At 37.4% G+C, this 18,707-nt stretch overlaps 4 protein-coding genes across 4 annotated transcripts; all 4 read left to right on the top strand.

Annotated features, from left to right (window-relative positions):
- The first annotated feature begins 5,850 nt into the window (after nucleotides 1–5,850).
- LOC126794899 (uncharacterized protein At4g22758) lies at nucleotides 5,851–8,019 on the top strand. Its single transcript, XM_050521695.1, has 3 exons — nucleotides 5,851–6,291; nucleotides 6,917–7,124; nucleotides 7,538–8,019. The coding sequence occupies exons 1-3, from the start codon at nucleotides 5,953–5,955 to the stop codon at nucleotides 7,774–7,776; spliced, it is 786 nt and encodes a 261-aa protein (XP_050377652.1). The 5' UTR covers nucleotides 5,851–5,952; the 3' UTR covers nucleotides 7,777–8,019.
- A 2,596-nt stretch (nucleotides 8,020–10,615) lies between these two features.
- Nucleotides 10,616–11,564, top strand: LOC126795976 (uncharacterized). Its single transcript, XM_050522709.1, has 2 exons — nucleotides 10,616–11,091; nucleotides 11,270–11,564. The coding sequence occupies exons 1-2, from the start codon at nucleotides 10,746–10,748 to the stop codon at nucleotides 11,452–11,454; spliced, it is 531 nt and encodes a 176-aa protein (XP_050378666.1). The 5' UTR covers nucleotides 10,616–10,745; the 3' UTR covers nucleotides 11,455–11,564.
- A 549-nt stretch (nucleotides 11,565–12,113) lies between these two features.
- Nucleotides 12,114–14,835, top strand: LOC126794471 (protein cornichon homolog 4). The gene is made up of 4 exons (XM_050521201.1): nucleotides 12,114–12,565; nucleotides 13,379–13,560; nucleotides 14,287–14,409; nucleotides 14,498–14,835. The coding sequence occupies exons 1-4, from the start codon at nucleotides 12,494–12,496 to the stop codon at nucleotides 14,529–14,531; spliced, it is 411 nt and encodes a 136-aa protein (XP_050377158.1). The 5' UTR covers nucleotides 12,114–12,493; the 3' UTR covers nucleotides 14,532–14,835.
- Nucleotides 14,836–18,068: 3,233 nt separating this feature from the next.
- On the top strand, nucleotides 18,069–18,410 carry LOC126795210 (general transcription and DNA repair factor IIH subunit TFB5). The gene has a single exon (XM_050522056.1). The coding sequence runs from the start codon at nucleotides 18,070–18,072 to the stop codon at nucleotides 18,235–18,237; it is 168 nt and encodes a 55-aa protein (XP_050378013.1). The 5' UTR covers nucleotide 18,069; the 3' UTR covers nucleotides 18,238–18,410.
- The last annotated feature ends 297 nt before the right edge of the window (nucleotides 18,411–18,707 follow it).

Genomic DNA, 18,707 nt, shown 5'->3' with positions numbered 1-18,707 from the left:
CATACTACAATCTTCATAGACAAAGTATTGTAAAAAATCAAAAACTAACAAACCCATGGAGATGAGTTGCGAGAATCACACGTTGTAGGAACCTTGGAGGTGTGTCTTCAATGGTGATTTCGGTGGAGATGAAATTGGTATATGGTGTCTCATTCTTTATATATTTTCCTCATTTTCTTGACTTTTCCTCTATTTTTTTTTCCTTCATTGTAAAATTTGAAAATAATAAAAGACAAGATAATTCATATAAAAAGATCAAGTAAGTTACTAGAATATGAGAGTAAGATTAGGAAAGTTATGAAATAAAAGTTTAAGTTCAAGTAAGATTTTTCCAAATGGTACGTTTTCTTGTCTAAAAAAGATTCATAATGCAATGAAGACTCTCAAAATATCGCCAAAGCGACCAAAACGTAAAAAGATGAAGACTTATAATCCAACTAGGTTTCCTAGTCCTATAAGGATTCCTACTCAAACTAGGAATCTAGACTAATTATGCGTTTTTAACTCATGTAAGCACAAAAATATCTAATACCGCTCAAGATAAAGTACTCCTATCACTACTATCTCTTTCTCAAGTCTCGATCAAATGTTTGAATAACAACACGTACAGCAGTTACTTCGATCTATACTGGCCTCTACAAGGGTGATCGAAGGGTTTCGATCCACAGCTTATAAATGCAGGAAGAACAATACATACCAAATTATATTACAATTTCAGTGTTGCAACCAAAAGCCTCAGTGTTTGTTTTTGGCGGGGTGTTACAGTCGAAAAGTTATTGAGATCGATAAAAAAGATCTAACTACATGGAGATAGGGTTTCTTATCCCGTGCCATCCAGGCATCCAATTAGTTTGTTCATTCTGGTATGCTGCGATAATCTTCCCGTATATATATTGGTAATAATGCGATGTGATAAACACTCATACCTAGCTAGCACCAACGCAAGCCGATAGTGCAGCACGTCGATCTCCATCTGCATATCCAGTAAAATTAACTTTGAAATATCCCCAAAGACAGAGATAGTATGAAAAGCGATCCCTTTCACTTGAATGATCATTTGCTGGGCCAAAGGTTCTCATTTCGGTGATTATTATTATTCCTCAGTGGATGGCACCAGTGTAAGATCAGTACCACTGTCCTATGGAGGTGGTGACGAAGATGTGATGTGTTCAAATGATTCAGTGCGCGGACTCTTAGCATGGGAAAGTAGTACGTCGGCCTCTTTTTTTTTTCTGCTATAAAAAGTCGACCTGTTTTTCTAATGCTCTGTCAAGCTAACTAGCTAGCATGCATATATTCCTCAAATGAAAACCCTAAAGCTAACTCTTTTGCAAACTCTTAGGAAACCGATAATATACACCTTTGAGTATGGGCACCGACCATTAAAATATTCGGATCGACCATTCGCATAACTCTAACGTGTCAGTCAAATATGGGCAATGAGTCAACGTTAATGTTGTTAAAGATGCTACTTCCGACAAACAAAACCAGAGCATTTGCCCCAAATCCTCATCCATATCTTCTCTCTTCATATTGAGCGTTAGGAATCGAAAAAGTTTAGAGAGGGAAGAGAGTTTGAAGACAAAGAAGATAAACATAACCAGAAATGGAAAGAAAGAGGTTGCATCACCTACATGCTTCTGGTAACTTGAGCTTGTTTTTTGGTAAACCTCCTCGTATGATAATCAAATTGTTTGTTTGATGATGTGAGAAGAAGAGGAATTCAAAGGTTGTAATTTGTAAAAAAAAAGTCGGTGAACTTCTCTTGTTCTCCTCGCCCAGATTTGTAGAAGTTACAACTAACGTCTGTGTTTTAAACTAACGATGCACGTGACCACATGCTGCTGGTGCTGTGCTCGATGGTGTGCTGAATAGGCTCTCAAACTCTTAATATTATTCATGAATTCGGCTTCTTCTCAAAAGAGGGAAGCTGCTTAATTAAGTCCATTAATCAGTCATTCATTCTAGTAATTAATTAATTTTGATGGAACAACGTACCATTCTATATCATCATCATGTTCCCCTTCCGAATCATTATAGTGATGATTTGAACTCAAATGACCTTGTGCTTCTTGATTTTACTAGAAACGAGCGTGATAACCGTGATTCATGAGTGACACTTGGTCAATATTTGGATGCTTTATAACTTTTTTAGAAATGACTAACGTAATATATATATATATATATAGTCTCTATCTAGAGTGAAGCTTCACTATGAAATTACTGAGTGAAGTTCCAATTTTAGCACACTTTTCGGTCAAATTTTTTCACCTTAAGCAATTCAATATTGAGGTATGTTATTCAAGATTATCTCTATAAAGTTTCATCCAATTTGACAATGATTTGAGCTTTCAAAATTGAGATTTACACGAACGGTTCACGTTGAACAGTTTTAATTCATTCATTGATTTAATCCAATTTCAATACCTTAACGATGTCCGAATTAGATGAAATTTTGTATAGATGATCTTGAATAGCATATCTAAATATTGAATCACTTATGGTGAAAAAATTTGACCGAAAAGTGTGCCAAAATTGGAACTTCACTCTGAAACTTCAGAGTGAACATTCACTCTGGATAGAGACTATATATATATATATATATATATATATATATATATATATATATTCCGAACAACTCGAATCTCATACATGCATGATCGATATCATCGGTTCAATGTAGACATGTAGTGACTGATTAGTTTTAAGCAATAATAAACTTCTAGCATGCAAATCAGTTTTTCACTGCATGCATGGAGATGATCTACGTGGTACATACTGTTGATATTGTATATCTGCATGAAAGTGTAATATCTGTATATTTTTACATTTTGTGTTTACAGAACGATCGAGTAAGAATATTCTTGGCGACTGAAAGTGATACAAATCAATTAGTCAGATAATGTTCAAGCTATTATACATAGTTTTGACATGTGCAATGGGTCAAAATGCAGGCCTTCAGGCCTTAGAGAATTAAGGTGTTGTCGCCAACAAAATACAAAAATTCGAACCTCTTACAATTTGAGAACTCTTACCGTAGCTCTATTGACAACATTTCTGTTGCAACTTACAAGAGCCTTATTCATCATCTTTGTTTCAAACAGTAGAATAAAGCCATAAACAACAAACTTAGAAAAATATCATCACCTCTGAAGATCACAAATAGAGTAGCACATTATTGCTCCAAATTAGTATAAGCTAATAAAGGTGTAAACAATTATTATTAGGAAGTGAAAACTCACCTTATCAAAAGGGATTGATGAGTTTGGGGCCCCAAATTTTAAGATGAATGGATTGCTTGTTCACCCCTCAGTCCTCCACCAAAATCATTGTGATTGATTAAGGCAATATGGTAGATTGAGAGAGAAGAAGAAGAAGCGAAGGACGAAGAGCCGAAGAGCCAAAGAAGGGAAGAACGCAAAGCCAAATTAAGAAGTAGTGATAATGAATTAATGATTCAATGAATATCAAGATCCCTAGATTGAGATTCTATTTAACTTTTTTAGATATTTGATTATATATAAATATAAATAGATTTATATATAGAGAAAAACTCACCGACAAGCCCTGAAATTTTGTGGCATGATCAGTTTGATTTATGATCTTTAAAATTGATTAAAATGATCCATTAACTCTTGTTTTGCTATTAACTAGATCCATCTAACTAAATTTCATTACCGTTATATTAATTTCATAACGTGGATCATACGGGGACTCCATAAAAAAGGTAAATGAGACATTTTACTGAAAATAAAGGTTTTAACTCATTTCCACTCAAATATTCCTCATAATCCGGGTTCTCATTTTCTTAATTATAAACTCGTTTGGTCAACGCGGGAAGTTGATTTTGATTGAATATTTCAAAGAGTATGAATAGAGATTTTAGGTGTGTTAATAACAATCCCCTATATATATTAGACACTTAGACGGTCCTCAAGATTGATGGCCATGTGCGAGTGCCCACATTGCACACATCAAGAACCGGCCTGGCAAGATTGAGTGAAGTTAGTGGAGCTGAGAATAAGCTAGAAAACATGCTCGGGCTGGGGTTTAAGGAGTTCCTTCTTCACTTGCACAATAGAATGCCCAGTTCGGACAGACAATGCTGCTCCGAATTGTCTCTACCATTTGAGAGTATAAGTGGCAGCTGGTTTGAATATTAGAATCCTTACATATCACTGATATGACTGATATCAGATCATAAGGTGAAATCACTCATCTGGCAAGCCTAACGTTCACGAACTGTGTCGCAGATAAATTGGCGAGCTGGGCAATTCACTTGATTTTGGGCCGGGTTCTTCAGAGAGGGGTATATACCGAAGTCAGGCCCTTTTAGTGCTTCCTTAAAAGAGGGGTTTAATTTAATCAGTGCTTTGCCCCTTCGGTTTTCTAAAGCGTTGTAAACATGGATCGTGTCTTTGAATACTGGAGAAGCAGTCAGTCAACGTTTAATTTTAGCCTCAATGCTATTGGTGAATTTGGTCTGAATGGTGAATTTGTCTATTTCTGTGAATAATGTTTTGGTGCACATGTATGTAACCATATACACTTAACCTTAGATAAATGAATGTTTGATAAATTAATAACCTTAATTAAATAATAATTTTATCTGGTTCTGACTCATGACTATGTATATTACTAGAAATCTCGCTAAATACACAACATAATAATTTTTTTGAACTCTCTTAAAGTAATAATTAGTTTAATAAAATTTTTAAAAATTTGTTAAAATTATTAATAATTAATCAAATATTTAAAAAACTAGTGAATAAATTTCATAATACAAATTAATGAAAGTAATTATTTAAATTTATCATTAAAAATTACTTTTAGACATAAAATCATACCAAATTTAGAAAGTAAATAAATATATACTTCTAGTTAAAATAGATATAATAGTCAAACTAAACGATTATCAATAATTCAATTAGAATAACAACAAAACTCTCTATATAATAATAATTTATTATTTTATCAATAAATAAATAATATAATAATTTATCAATAATATAATAATTTCGCTAAATTAATAATTTATTCAAGTCCCGACATTATTCATTTATAGAAGTTTACCTGTACAACTTTAGAACATAATGCTAAGATATTAGCTGAATAAAATGACTCATTCTAATTAATTATAGCAGATGAGTTTGGTACCTTACAACATTGTAGCAGATGGGTTTGGTACTAACAATATGAAATTGGATACATTGCATCAACCGATCGCTCTAGAACTAACTTGTTAGCTTTATAATACAAAGATTAACAAGCCTTTAAACCATTTTTGCACAGCCATATTTCAACATCGTCACTGCACAAATTTTTAGTAAGATCGCTTATGAAATTCTTCAATCAAACAAATACCGAACTGGATCAAATTATCGGACGAAGTAAGGTTTTGTCCAACTTAAATGTGTCCCTAATAATTCAATAATGTCCTTACGTCCAACAACATTTTGTACCAATATCTTGCTGATTCAAGTCTCGTCATTAATATTTATCTTATAACGGAAATTAAATAAATTTACTTGTTTTACAGAAAGGAAATGATATAAATCGGAAGATCGTCGTCCCTTAACATCCATTCCTCCAATAAATACGAGCTCACTTGCGAGGAGACACCATCAGCATCCAAATCGTTTCATGTTTTTTTTTAACTCACCAGAATAGTAGAGGCACATCCCACATGGCCGCCCTTACGCGGCGAATCACAAAACCGACCACGATTAAAGTAGTGACGGTGACTTCGAAAGGCCAAAACAAAGAGTAAGAGGAAACAAAAGAAGAAGAGAAAAACAAACCAGAGAGAAGTAGCCAAGAAGGCATGATAGCACGAAGTTTCCTCTTACGCAAACGAACCACCAACTTCCCTTGTCTTCCACACAACCCAACACTCAAAATCAACCAATCTCCGAAAACCCGACCACACATCTCCTAAACTTGTACTTTTACATGTCAGAGAGGAGTCTCCGGCGACGATCTCAGGCGACGAGTGGTGGACGGAGGACCCGCCTCTCGAGCCCTTCACCGTCCCCGCACCGGAAAACTCCACAAACTAAGCGATCGCCCGTTAAGCGACGTTCCAAGCCTATAAAGATTCTCAAGCGATGCTCCTCCGAGCCGCTGCTCCGGAGTCCTGTAAGCGATTTCGGGGAGGAGGTGGTGGCGCCGCATGTTGGCCGGGAACTGAGGTCGGAGCCGGAGGGAGTTCTCTTCCGGCCTCAAACTTGTGTCGACGTGTTTGCTTCGTCTCCGACGTTGATGATGCCGTTCTCTCCCAATAATCACGAGGTTCGATCAGAGTTTGGAATTTTTTGTTTGTAAATTTTCAATCTTGGATGGTGTTGACTGTTTGGTGAATCGAACTAATTAGCTGAAGTGTGTTCTTTTATTTTGTTGTTGATATTTCAGATCAAGTGGGTAACTGGGTTTTTTTAGTTTATTTCTTTGCAGTTTTTCTGTTACCATTCGTTTTTGTCTGGTTTTGTTTCGTCTTCTAGTTATATTAATCAGAATCTAACCTTGAAACAAATAATATAAGGTGGTAACTGGTAACAGAAACTGATCGAGAATGTAAAATGTGACATCTCTGTTATATCGTTGCTCATCCGAGACGAATACGTGACAAGAATGCAAAAGAACTATCGTTGTAACTTCATATATTGGACAAGTTTTTCCTTCAAGCACTTGAGGTTTATAATCCACATTACGTGTGGTTAATGCATAACCAATGCATTGGCCCTTTGATGATTTTCATGTACTGTGGCGTATTGTGATATTGTACTCAGTCAAAGCATAATCAATTCAGTTTCTTATTCAATTGATTTTGGCATGACTATATTCAAAGTTCCAATAGATATATATATATATATATACGTTAAGGAGCTGATATGATTTGATAGTGTTTGAAATGCAGGCATACAAGAAAGATGCAAAGGTGGTGTTGAATGTTTCTGTTGAAGGAAGTCCAGGACCAGTAAGGGCCATGGTGAAGTTGGGATCTACAGTGGAAGAGACGATCAAGCTTGTTATAGACAAATATAGTAAAGAAGGGAGGACTCCGAAGCTTCTCAAGGATGACGCATCGTCCTTTGAGTTACACCACTCCTACTTCAGCCTTCAAAGTAAGTCAAAATTGTATAGTTTTCCAACTTCTATTAACACCTAGTTTTCCAGGTTCTGCTAGAGTGTAGAATTTGTAGGTTGTCATCACAGTTTCGCAAGTATATAATAATTTTAGAGAATTTCAAATGGTGAACAATTGATTCGGGATGGTGTGGATCAAACACTTCTGAGATCAAATAAGTGGATGTGAATGTAAGGATATGTTAAGAAGGATATTTTCTAACTAGCACCAATACATTTGAGATAAATCAATGCAAACTTATAAAGAACGACAAACTTATGCAGTTCTAAGAAGTTGTGAGCTCTAAAACTACTAGAAGACGAAGAATTAGAAATTGTGCACTGAACAACGCTTGATTTTCTTGGTTTCCAAGTAGAATTAGTTCTAAGTATAGAACTCTTGATTGAACAGGTTTGGATAAATCAGACTTGATAGGGGATGTTGGTAGCAGAAGCTTCTATCTTCGAAAAAGCAGCATTAAAAATGATGGAGGATCAACTGCTTCTTTGGAAGTCAATCTTGTGAGAGCGAACTCTCCTCCACCTCCTGCGTGTCCTGGATTACTACTTCCCAATTTTATTGCTCGTAGACTTAGTAAATGTGTTAGAAGAACTCATAGACTCTGGAAGGTAATTCTCTGTATGTGGTGAAGAGAAGATTATGTACAAAGAAAGGACCATAGATACAGACTTCAGAGTGACACAAAATGTTATTCCTGTTACTCTACAACAAGCCTCTCTATTGTGGATGTCCAACGGACCGCGATTGTGATTATCAACTTCCTCTTCTACCTTTAGAAAGAATTTGATTTATGCAAATTCTGTAAATATAACCTTATTGGAAGATCATTTGTATCGTTACCAAAATTAAAATAGAAATCACAATTTTTCTTACGTATTCTCTCAGTGATATAGAAGCATCAAATACTATTTGTGTGGCCTCATCCAAGAGGGTATTATTCCTAGAAGACTCACAATATTTATTATTGGAATGGCTCCTTATTATGTGATCCTTTGACTAATCCTGAGGCTTCAGAAACTAGTACCGATGCTGCTCGGTATAGGAGCTAAACCGACTTGTGGTCTTTTTTGGCAATCAATTCTGAATCCTTATGCAGATTTTGTATATCCTTATTGGATGATCATTTGTATCGTAACCGAAACTAAATTAGAAATCACAATTGTTCATACGTATTCTCTTACTGATATACAAGCAACATATACTATTTGTGTGGCCTCATCCAAGAGGGTATTATGCCGGGAAGACATGTAATTAGACTTCATATTTTAAGTCAATGAATTCTACTAATTGTTTGATGCAGCTGTTATGGACAACGAAGACTTGTGTTTTTTGATAGTTCCATTTATTGCTCAAGTGATGTCTTATGAACTCGGCATTTACATGTTATATTTGGTGTGTGAACAGCTGTCTTTGTTTTTCGTAATGAATGATGGCTAAGTTAATGTATTTATATTTACAATTGAGGATATAGTTAAGATAGGTGAAGATGAAAATTTGTGAGCTTGTCTACACCAGAAAGTGCAACAGACAACAGTTTAGTAAAAACGAATGAAAAATCTTCGTTGTGTCTTGATGAAAAGACATTCCACAACGAATATTACTATTTATTTGTTCTACAAAATTGTATAGGTGGTTAATTTTTATCTAGAAAATTATTGCACAATGATAAAAAATGACTTTTTGTCTGACGGGAAAAAAACTGCATTTCTCATTCCCTCAAGCTACTCAAATTTGGATACAACTAAAAAAATGATGATGTGCATGCTTTGTACTATATCACACAAATGTTTACTTATAATATGTATATATATCGTAAGTTTACATATTTCTTACATTCAGACAATGGTTTTAGTGATTATTGTCTAGCTAATCTATGTATGTTAATTCCCCATATACCTCAAACTGGCACTCATTATCCCCTAGTGAGTTACATTTGACCCAAAGTTTTATCATTTTGTGCATACTTTTGTAATACATTATACAACGAACACTTGTTTCTATTGTAAAATTAGAAAGCTTTCAAATTGGTTATGTGAAGTAACCATCACACAATAATGCTTCTTCATACAACCATTGTGCAAAGCTTCATTACACTATGGTGTTTTTTCCTCACTTGTTGTGCAATTAAAAATGACACAAGATTATTCTCCTGATTGTTATGCAAGGCTAAATCATACAATGGTGATTCTCAATGCGCTCGTTGTATAATTGAAAATCACACAATGGTAATTCCTTACACATGAGTTGTGTGAAGTGATTCAATTCTCAACCACACAATGGCAATTCCTCAAACAATAGTTGTGCAAAACTATGCAATTCCACATCATACAATGCTCATATAACTCACTCATTGTGCAGTTCAAAATCACACAATGCTCATATTACTCACATTCGTTATGCAATTCAAAATCACACAATGCTAATATTACTCAAACCCGTTGTGCAATTCAAAATCACACAATGATGATTCCTTGAACATTGGTTGTGCATAGCTCATACAATTCTCAATTAGACAATAGTGATTTCCCAAACATTCGTTGGGCGAAGCTATGCAGGTCTCAATTACACAATGACAATTGCATGCTCGTTGTGCCAATAGTAATCACACAATGATTATTCCTCAAACAATGATTGTGTATAGCTATAAAATTCTCAGTCAAACAATGGTGTTTCCCCAATCAAATATTAGTTGTGTGAAGCTATCCAAATCTTAGTTACACAAGGTAGTTTCTTACCTACTCGTTGTGCAAATTGTGCAAATTCTATGATGATTCTATAACTTCGTTGTGTCAATGTTGCGCATGACGCATGGCATGCCATGCATGTGCTGCGCATAGGCATGGTTTGACATCTGCTGAATTTTTTACAATGTTGTTTTCAAAACGTTAATTGTCTATCTAGTCACACAATAGTTTTTTCACCGTTATCTGATTATTTTCATCAGATAATGGTTTGATACACACCGGTAACTATTCATATCAGATAATTGTTTTGGACCTGTTGCATTTTCTGATGTAGTAATGAGTTGAGATTTCAAGTTCAAATCAATATCCTTGTATTTACTCAATTAGTTGAATATAAAATTATCTCAATCTGGCAATCTGCTTATATATGCTAATCAGCTATATTGAAATGTGTGGTTAATTGGGCTCTTGATGCTCGAAGAAAGAAGCAGCCTTCGTATTTTTCATGCAATCATGTACGTGCTCGTTAGTGACGTTTTATCGATCTCAATGAGATATTGCAGGCCTAGATTGACTTGACTCTCCTTAATGGACTTTCAGTTCCATAGAAGTAGACTGTTTTGCTAGCTTGTTTCTCTTTTGTAATCTATCCAATTCGGGGGCTCCCAAACAGCCCTTAGCTTCTGCGAAGCTTCGTGCTCGCTCATCTTCAATACATACTATGCAATATAGAACCTTGGACGTACGTTTCTAACTCTCTGAAACCCTCCACACTACTCGAAATTTCATCTCACAAAGCATCGAAACCTAATACAAACATCTCCACAAACACTTCGCATATGCACACATGGTTCTTAGTTCTTACTAGCCAGCTATATATGATCCATCCCCGGTCACAGTTTTAAGGGCGAAACATGTGTCCTCCGGCCGTTCCCGATAGGACACTTCAGACTTTCCCACCCGAGAGGCACACTAACCTCGTACGCCGACGGGGAGGCCTCATCTCCGTCCCCGGGAGGCTCTGGAAGGCTCCGGAGACCCGCCCGGGGTACTCACAGCACCGTTTGACGAAGCTGCTTCTGAATGTGACGATAGAGAGGAGCCTGGGGCCCGTGCAAGTGGTGATGTCGCCGGAGAACACGGTCAATGATTTGATAAAGTCAGCGGTAGATATTTACGTCGAGGAGAAGAGAAGGCCTTTGGTGAAGGACACGGATCCGCACAGATTCGAGCTTCACTACTCACAGTTCAGTCTGGAGAGTAAGTTATCATGTCACAAGAAATTAAGATTCATCGATCCTTCGTGAACATGAAAATTAGTTTTTAGCGATATTTCTTGAAAATTCTCATACGCATTTTGTTATTTGCTTTGAAAGTTTGGCCTTAATTTGATTTGTAGTGACAATTTTTAACGAGAGATGGATTTGGGTTACTACAGGCTTAAAGGCAGATGAGAAGTTGATAAAGTTGGGATCTAGAAATTTTTTCTTGTGCTCAAATTCATCAGGTTCAGCTGCCGTTTCATCCAACAGTGGCAGAACTCCTTCGAATTGCTCAGAGGATGCAAGGGAGAAACTCAATTCTCCACTTCCATTGATAATGTTAATGGATTTCTTGCTGTAATTTCTCTTTTGTACGTTAAGTTCATACATTTGATATATGTAGGTGCGCATGTGTATATGCATGTAAGTTTAAACCTCTTTGTTGTTGTGTTTCTGCCAAAGAAATGTAAGATCCAGTTGTCAAATGTTGATCGGGGTTAACTAACAAACAGAAACCCGATCCCAGCTAGGTAGTTCTTAAGGAGTGTCTTTAATTTCACCACCCTCTAATTTGTTATTTCCGTTTAATTATGTACTTCATCCATTGTTATTCAAGTAATTAAGTCATTATAGATAGAATCACTCAAAACCATCCCAACGTTGTACGCACCATGCTTACCCTCGCTAGCTAAGACATCTACACAAACAACTGAAACAAGCTCGATCTAAATGTGGCTTTCCTTGCTCGCATGGACATTCAAGCTTTAGTGGAATGATTTGTATCCGATACAATTGAACATTGATAAGTTGAGATGTATGATCAACTGATACCTAAGCAAGCCAAACTTCTTACCAAATTCAAATCCATCTCATGGTTTTCAACTTCCACGAACACAATGCGTCGACCTCACGTACGTAGCTGTTTACATTTAAAACTCGACTTGTTTTCTTCAACCGTTTGTTCGAGTTTGATGTATATCTTTGTATACATTATCGAGTTGACACACATGTAGTCTGCGTTGTACGAGCTTCATTTTATTTTCGATTAGGGGCGGGCTTGAGTTTACATCCCTAATTAATTAGGTTTTTGTTGGATGATTCGGTTGTTTGCTTCTTCATTGAGCAAGGCATCCATTCATAGTTTTTTATGGGCCTTTATTTCGTTTCGTATATATAATTTAGATCTTTTGCGCTTTGTTAATCCTCGGGCCACCGCGTTGGCTTGACTCTGCCGTCTTCGAGTCTCCTCCGACCTTCCCAAATCAAAAACAGGAACACTCTTCTCCGATCCCCTGCCACACGTAGCGGCGCGTGAACCTCTGTCTTCCCATCTCATTCGTTCTGCCATAAATTGGAACACAGACTGGGAAAGATTAGAGAAAACAGAAAGAGGGATATACATGGGGGATCTTTATGTTTGGCTCATCTCCTTCTTCCTCCTTATTGCCCTTCTCGCTCTTGTTGTTTTCCAGGTGGGTCAATCCCCTTTAACTCCTCATTCAAATCTCTGTCTCAATTTATTACCAGTTCATTGTTAATCACAGTTTGTATTCTATTCTTGAAGCTTAATCAGAAAAAGGAAATAGTTTCTTGCTTACTAGAACTAGTTTCAGTATAGAGAGGTGTGTATGTGCTAAAGTTTGATTTTTTTATTTATTTTTTGGTGATCAGAATTAACAAGTAGGTGTTAAGAATTACGTATTGTTTTATTTCAATGAGCTTGCTGTCATAAACATCATATGTGATATGTCATTCTTTGAAAGCTTCTGAGTTTGTTGTGTATGAGTGCTTGCGATCTCGCAATCAGTAATGGCAGATGTTTTCTTGGATATATAGATTGAAATTGATTACCAACTAGCACATTAGGTTGGAGCTGAAACCAATTACCACGGAGAAGGGAGGAGCTATTGAAAGAAGTTCCTAGAATCTAACAAAGCAGTAGCATTGTGAAAATAAAGTACTTTAGGTCAAAATAAGATGAAGGTGTCTTTGATACCAATTTGGCAGTTTGATTAGACTTAAATAGGCAAATTCCATGCTGTCAACTTGTAACATGCATGTTGAGGTGCTTAACACCATTTCAGCTTGTATTAGGTGATGGTAGTGGCAATGATAGAAATTGATTTATTGCTGCTGTGAAGATAATCTGATTATGTTAGGAATAGTGTAACTATAACGGCCATGGTTTGATTGAGTATATAGTATCTGTTTCTGCGTTTTGTTTGTGCCACTCTGGTACATGCCTTATATCAAAACTGAATCTTATACTTCTAAAATTGTTGCAGCTGATGTGCTTAGCAGATCTAGAGTTTGATTATATCAACCCTTATGACTCTTCAACACGGATTAACAGAGTGATTTTACCCGAGTACATCACAGAAGGAGTATTAGGTGCCATCTATCTTGTAACAGGGCATTGGATCATGGCATTATTTACTGGTCCATACCTCTATTATAACGTGACACTGTAAGTCTAGTTGCATTACATATGAATTGATGCTTTCTTATTTTGATTACTGTAAAGTTGTTAGAAAAACAGTAGGAAAAGATGAAGAAGAGTATTATAAAGAGTCCCCAAACCAACCAAGGTTTATCAGCACCAAGAATATGCAACAATAGTAGTAGACTAGAAATCATTGAAGGGGTAAATTAAATAAGAAGCAAATAATACTTAAATGCTAAAGGTAAGTGGTGAGCGAGTGAAGAATTATCATAGAGATGTCTAATAAATTTTAAACTATTTAAATTAATTCCTTTCTGCTTCCATTTTTGTGTTGGAATTGTCTTATTTTGGTGCCGTTGGTACTGACAACAGACTACAATTTAAACCTACATATGCAAGGACTGGCAGCAATTACAAAATAACTTGCTATATTTCTTTTAGGGGGCTGGGGCCTAGGTCTTGTTACAGTCTTACAGATGATTTACAATATGTGTCCATCTTACAACGCTGCTCCAAGCATGCTTACACTATCACTTGTTTTGTTGATGCACATCTGACACAAGCTGGTAGATAATTTTTTGACCCAAGTGGCATGGATAATACCTGATATTTCCATGAATCTTAGACTAGATGATGGTTTTGTAGTTTATCATGTCTTGGTGCTGTGAATTACTGAATGTGCTCTCATGACCTAAGGTTTGTTTTATCTCGAGTTTAGAATCTTACTAAATTTCTCCTCTTTCTGAGTAGGTATATGAGTAACAGGCACCTCGTTGATGTTACTGAGATATTCAATATGCTCCCCAAAGAGAAGAAGCAACGACTCTTCAAACTCTTCTATCTTGTTTTCCTTCTCTTTCTCTCGATATTCTGGTACTGTGGCTAAGAACGTCTTCCTTGAATTATTCATTGGATGTATGCTTAATACAGCTTACCCATATTTTTTTACCCACCCTTGCAGGATGATTCTAACTGCATTGGAAGACCACGAGTAACACGGACAATTGCTGCATCAACTGACTGGTTACAGGAACTCTTCAGTTTGTTGCCACTAAAGTTGCTCTTTACAACTTCTATTCCCATCACCACTGATGTAATTTATGCGACTTCCATTGATGTTGTATAATTATTGGATGGCAGTTTTCCTTAGTACAGCTCCGTGACATTCTTTTCAACCCCTTGTAGCTGTAGTTCAAGAATTCATGATTATGTAATCTTAGTATTCTTAGGTTGTCAGGTTGAAGCAATCTAGATTTGTTGAATAAATCTATTTATGCAGACGGTTCTTTTCTGTTTTCATTTTTGTATGTGTGATGAACAACTCTTTACTGCATGCATTTTAAGCTGATGCATACTCATGAAGTTTGTATGACATACAAGATTAACATGGTGATTAAGAATGATACGCATTTTCGCAGAACTAAAAGCTCTGACAGAAACAAAAAATCACCAGACCTTAAATCCACCAATCAATCATGGAAAATTTCAATTAATTGAAAAGATGCACAACCTCAGGTAAGTTAAAGAATCCGAAGATCACCTATTACAATTTACAAATTGTTACCCAAATGATGTGCCGATTTTAACAATGATTTTTTAACGGAAGTTACTGCACCTTACACCTTGATCAGAAAGAAGTCACAAAAGCCACCATCATATGATTCATATCAGGCTAAAGACCAATGGTGTATGCATCCATCTTTCATTTTTTGCTCAAATTATATGGATACCTTTGGTCCATAAGTGTGAAATTACCACGAAACGGAATCGTGGCCAAGGTAGAAAAGAAGCTAATGACAAACTACAGGAGCAAAAATGAAATTTACTCAAAGGTAAAAACTACAAGCTAAAAAGAAAAGGTACCGGTGAAATTTGCGCAAGGGTGTTTAATAGAAATTCACTGATTCGTAAGTACGCATAGTGTCACGTCCCGTTTTCGGGAGTGTCTACTGTGGGCATCGCTTGTTAAATGTGCTTCATGCATACGTGGGATTGCTCCAAGGCCAGAAGGTGTGGGAGATATATGGCTGCTCCTTCCGAGGAGTTCAGACAGACCGACCCGGTTCAATTTGGAGAGCTTGTCGCTAGTCGGGGACTTAACGTCGAAGAAGGGAGTTGGGCACCCTACACACTGGTCGGGGTCTGGAGCCGATCCCCTGATGAGCCCAAGGCAGGACAAAACCAGTGCATTGCCTCGTTGGATAAGGCTGGCTCCATGGGGATGGAGCGTTGCATGGGGATGGAGCACTGCATGGGGATGGAGCGCTGCATGGACCAAGTGTGGCAGCCGAATGGTTAGATCCGTGACAAGTGGTATCAGAGCTGCCTCAACATCGTTTTCGTTGTGTTCGCCAAGCGCTCACACGTGTTGCCGTGTCCCCAAGATATGGGGGGCTCCGCGGGGGAGTCGAGTAGGCAGGGTCGCCTCCAGGGGAGGACCGGACGAGAGGATCCGTGGCAAAGTCCAGGACAAGAGATCTGACGCGAAGTCATTGTTGGGCGATCTTTGGGAACTCGTTTTCATCGCTCTAGGCATCGCAGGCGTACAAGGGATACGTGGGCCGTAAGTGGGGATGCCGTGTACGAGAACATACACCAAGTTTGGTGGGGGAGGATGTCATGTCCCGTTTTCGGGAGTGTCTACTGTGGGTATCGCTGGTTAAATGTGCTTCATGCATACATGGGATTGCTTTAAGGCCAGAAGGTGTGGGAGATATATGGCTGCTCCTTCCGAGGGGTTTAGGCAGACCGACCCGGTTCAATTCGGAGAGCTTGTCGCTAGTCGGGGATTTAACGTCGTAGAAGGGAGTTGGCCGCCCTACACACTGGTCAGGGTCTGGAGCCGATCCCCTGATGAGCCAAAGGCAGGGCGAAACCAATGCATTGTCCCATTGGATAATGCTGGCTCCATGGGGATGGAGCGACGCATGAACCAAGTGTGGCAGCCGAATGGCTAGGTCCGTGACACATAGCATAGAGTTTTTTGTCACGGAAACTCCGGACGGCTCTACAACCGAGAGTCAGAGGTAGGTATTTCAACTTCAAGATTCAATCTTGTTTGGATCTCAAGTAATTTGTCTTCGACTTTATGGCTTTTGGGGACTTGGGTTTACCTGAAGAGCTGTTTGGTTGTGTAATTGAGTTTGATTATTGTGTGAAATGAGTTTGTTCTTCTGGGATGGAATTGGTTTAATAATATGCCCATGTTTTGTGTTGTATTTCTTAGCATCTGTAGAGATAAGAGACTGGTATTGATTATCTTTGCACTGAAGTCGTTGTGTTTGTCTCATTTTCTCAAAATTTTGGTTCTTAATTGTTCAATTCAGGTTCTTCATGTGTGGTGTAAAACTCTTTTTTATGGGTTATATTAAAATGGCTTTAGTTCTTCATGATTACTGGTCGAATGTGAACATGGGAGGAGAATCGGGTGCATTGTTGATGATGTCCTAATCTTATTCAGTAAATAACTACTATCCGTAGATTACAGGATGCTGTTTTGTGTTCTTCGGACCCATTCTCTTGTTGGAGTTGGTAACAACAAAGTATGCTGTTTTAGTAAGCAAAGTATGTTGTTCTCATCCATTGTTTTTGCTTTGCAGTTGAAGAATTTCAAGGTTGATGATCCATAATGGTGAATGCCACTAAGGGATTGTTTATCTCCCGGTAAGATGCATGTACCAATTTTGGGCTATTTATCTGTTGATCTATAATGGTCAATGACACGAAAAGTTTGATTGAACTCACGTAAATGAGAAATACAAGAAAATGCAATTATTAGGTCTTCAACTGATTGTCACTGTATGTCCTGAATCTTTTCTGGTCTGATATGATGGTTCTAAGGCAGAGTTGCCATTGTTCGAATTTCCCTGTTCAGGACTAGGATATCTTTCCCTTGATGTAACATAGGGTTTCAGCCTTTCAGGACCTATATGTGAGCCTTAAGAGTCTTGTTTCCTTGGCTACCTAGGGTGAAAAGGTAAGACTGATGCATAAGTCCACCAAAAAAACTATTTATCTCTTGTTAAGACACCATTTGTGTGTTCTGTGATTTTTCAAAACCAAAATTGCTATGAGGACATCAGGTTTTGATTGCTCCTGCTTCATATTGTGTGTGCATTTTTTTGTATTGCCTAAGAACTCATTGGGGCCGATAGTGATTTTGAGTTCAGCGTCTTTTATATTACCTAAAAACTATTTCTGTCACCAGAGTAGTGTTTTTGAGTTCAAAGTGAGGGTTTACTTTTGAACCGTCTGGAAATCACATTCCGATCCCATCTGGTTGCTGTTATATATCACATTAACATTTTAAGCCTCACATTAGGTTCGTTTTATCTCTATGCTACGGAAGCAATCGAGACTAGGTTATTTTTAGTGATATGTATTGTTTAAGCCTCACATTTAAGTTCATATAAACAGAGAATTCAAGCAGTAGAGTTATTTATAAAAGAGTAATTTGAGATGCCTAGTTTTCTTGGGCAAGCTATCTTCTGTCCCTGAAAGCATCTGAATTTCCCTTGTGGTAGTGACATACCAATGGCGCAATTCATCATCAATTTACAACAATTCACTGCCTACTTCACAAAAGTTCATATCCACATCTTGGATGGCACTCACCTGTTTGTGCAGCCCCATGCAGCAGAAATGATAAGAAGCGCCATTTCAGAGTTTAGAGACCAGAATTCATACGAGAAGCCTGCTTGATTATCTTACATAGACCAGATGTTTACCTTGTACCTTGATTCTGTTCATCCTTGTATTATGGATCTAGTTAATTGTGAGGCCTGCTCATTCTGCACTTGTATAATTATATTGGATTGCATGAAGGGAACATTGCTCTGGTCTTCTAATTCCAAGGTTTCCCATTCTATGGATTAGCGGTCTAGCAATTTCAATTACTGGTGGTGTTATCTTGCAACCTCGGATCAATTCGGCACCTATCTTTCCTGCGAGACTTTTAAGATGCGCTCTTTTCCGGGCATCTTCCAATCACATCTTTGTTGAAAGAATTATTTTTTGGCAGGCAATGACAGACATGAGAATGAAGTGAAGAAAGACTAGATGGACTTTGCCGAGGCTAAGAATGGACCAACTATCAAATCTTGGATGGAAATTTCTTTTACCGATCGTTCTCGGTAATCTATTATTAACAACTTCCCAACTCCACCGAGAAA

This window comes from Argentina anserina, chromosome 5 (genome assembly GCF_933775445.1).
Source record: "Argentina anserina chromosome 5, drPotAnse1.1, whole genome shotgun sequence".
In the NCBI taxonomy this organism is placed as follows: Eukaryota; Viridiplantae; Streptophyta; class Magnoliopsida; order Rosales; family Rosaceae; genus Argentina; species Argentina anserina.
Note: the sequence above shows the minus strand (reverse complement) of the source record. Positions and strands in the feature narration are given on the sequence as shown.

Excerpts from the sequence above, each read along its gene's own strand:
- LOC126794899 (XM_050521695.1), top strand. The coding sequence starts at position 5,953 with ATGTCAGAGAGGAGTCTCCGGCGACGATCTCAGGCGACGAGTGGTGGA. Across the intron at positions 6,292-6,916 it reads TCTCTCCCAATAATCACGAG|GCATACAAGAAAGATGCAAA; the intron begins GTTCGATCAGAG and ends TTTGAAATGCAG. Across the intron at positions 7,125-7,537 it reads CTCCTACTTCAGCCTTCAAA|GTTTGGATAAATCAGACTTG; the intron begins GTAAGTCAAAAT and ends TTGATTGAACAG.
- LOC126795976 (XM_050522709.1), top strand. The coding sequence starts at position 10,746 with ATGTGTCCTCCGGCCGTTCCCGATAGGACACTTCAGACTTTCCCACCC. Across the intron at positions 11,092-11,269 it reads CTCACAGTTCAGTCTGGAGA|GCTTAAAGGCAGATGAGAAG; the intron begins GTAAGTTATCAT and ends GGGTTACTACAG.
- LOC126794471 (XM_050521201.1), top strand. The coding sequence starts at position 12,494 with ATGGGGGATCTTTATGTTTGGCTCATCTCCTTCTTCCTCCTTATTGCC. Across the intron at positions 12,566-13,378 it reads TCGCTCTTGTTGTTTTCCAG|CTGATGTGCTTAGCAGATCT; the intron begins GTGGGTCAATCC and ends AAATTGTTGCAG. Across the intron at positions 13,561-14,286 it reads CTCTATTATAACGTGACACT|GTATATGAGTAACAGGCACC; the intron begins GTAAGTCTAGTT and ends CTTTCTGAGTAG.
- LOC126795210 (XM_050522056.1), top strand. The coding sequence starts at position 18,070 with ATGGCGCAATTCATCATCAATTTACAACAATTCACTGCCTACTTCACA.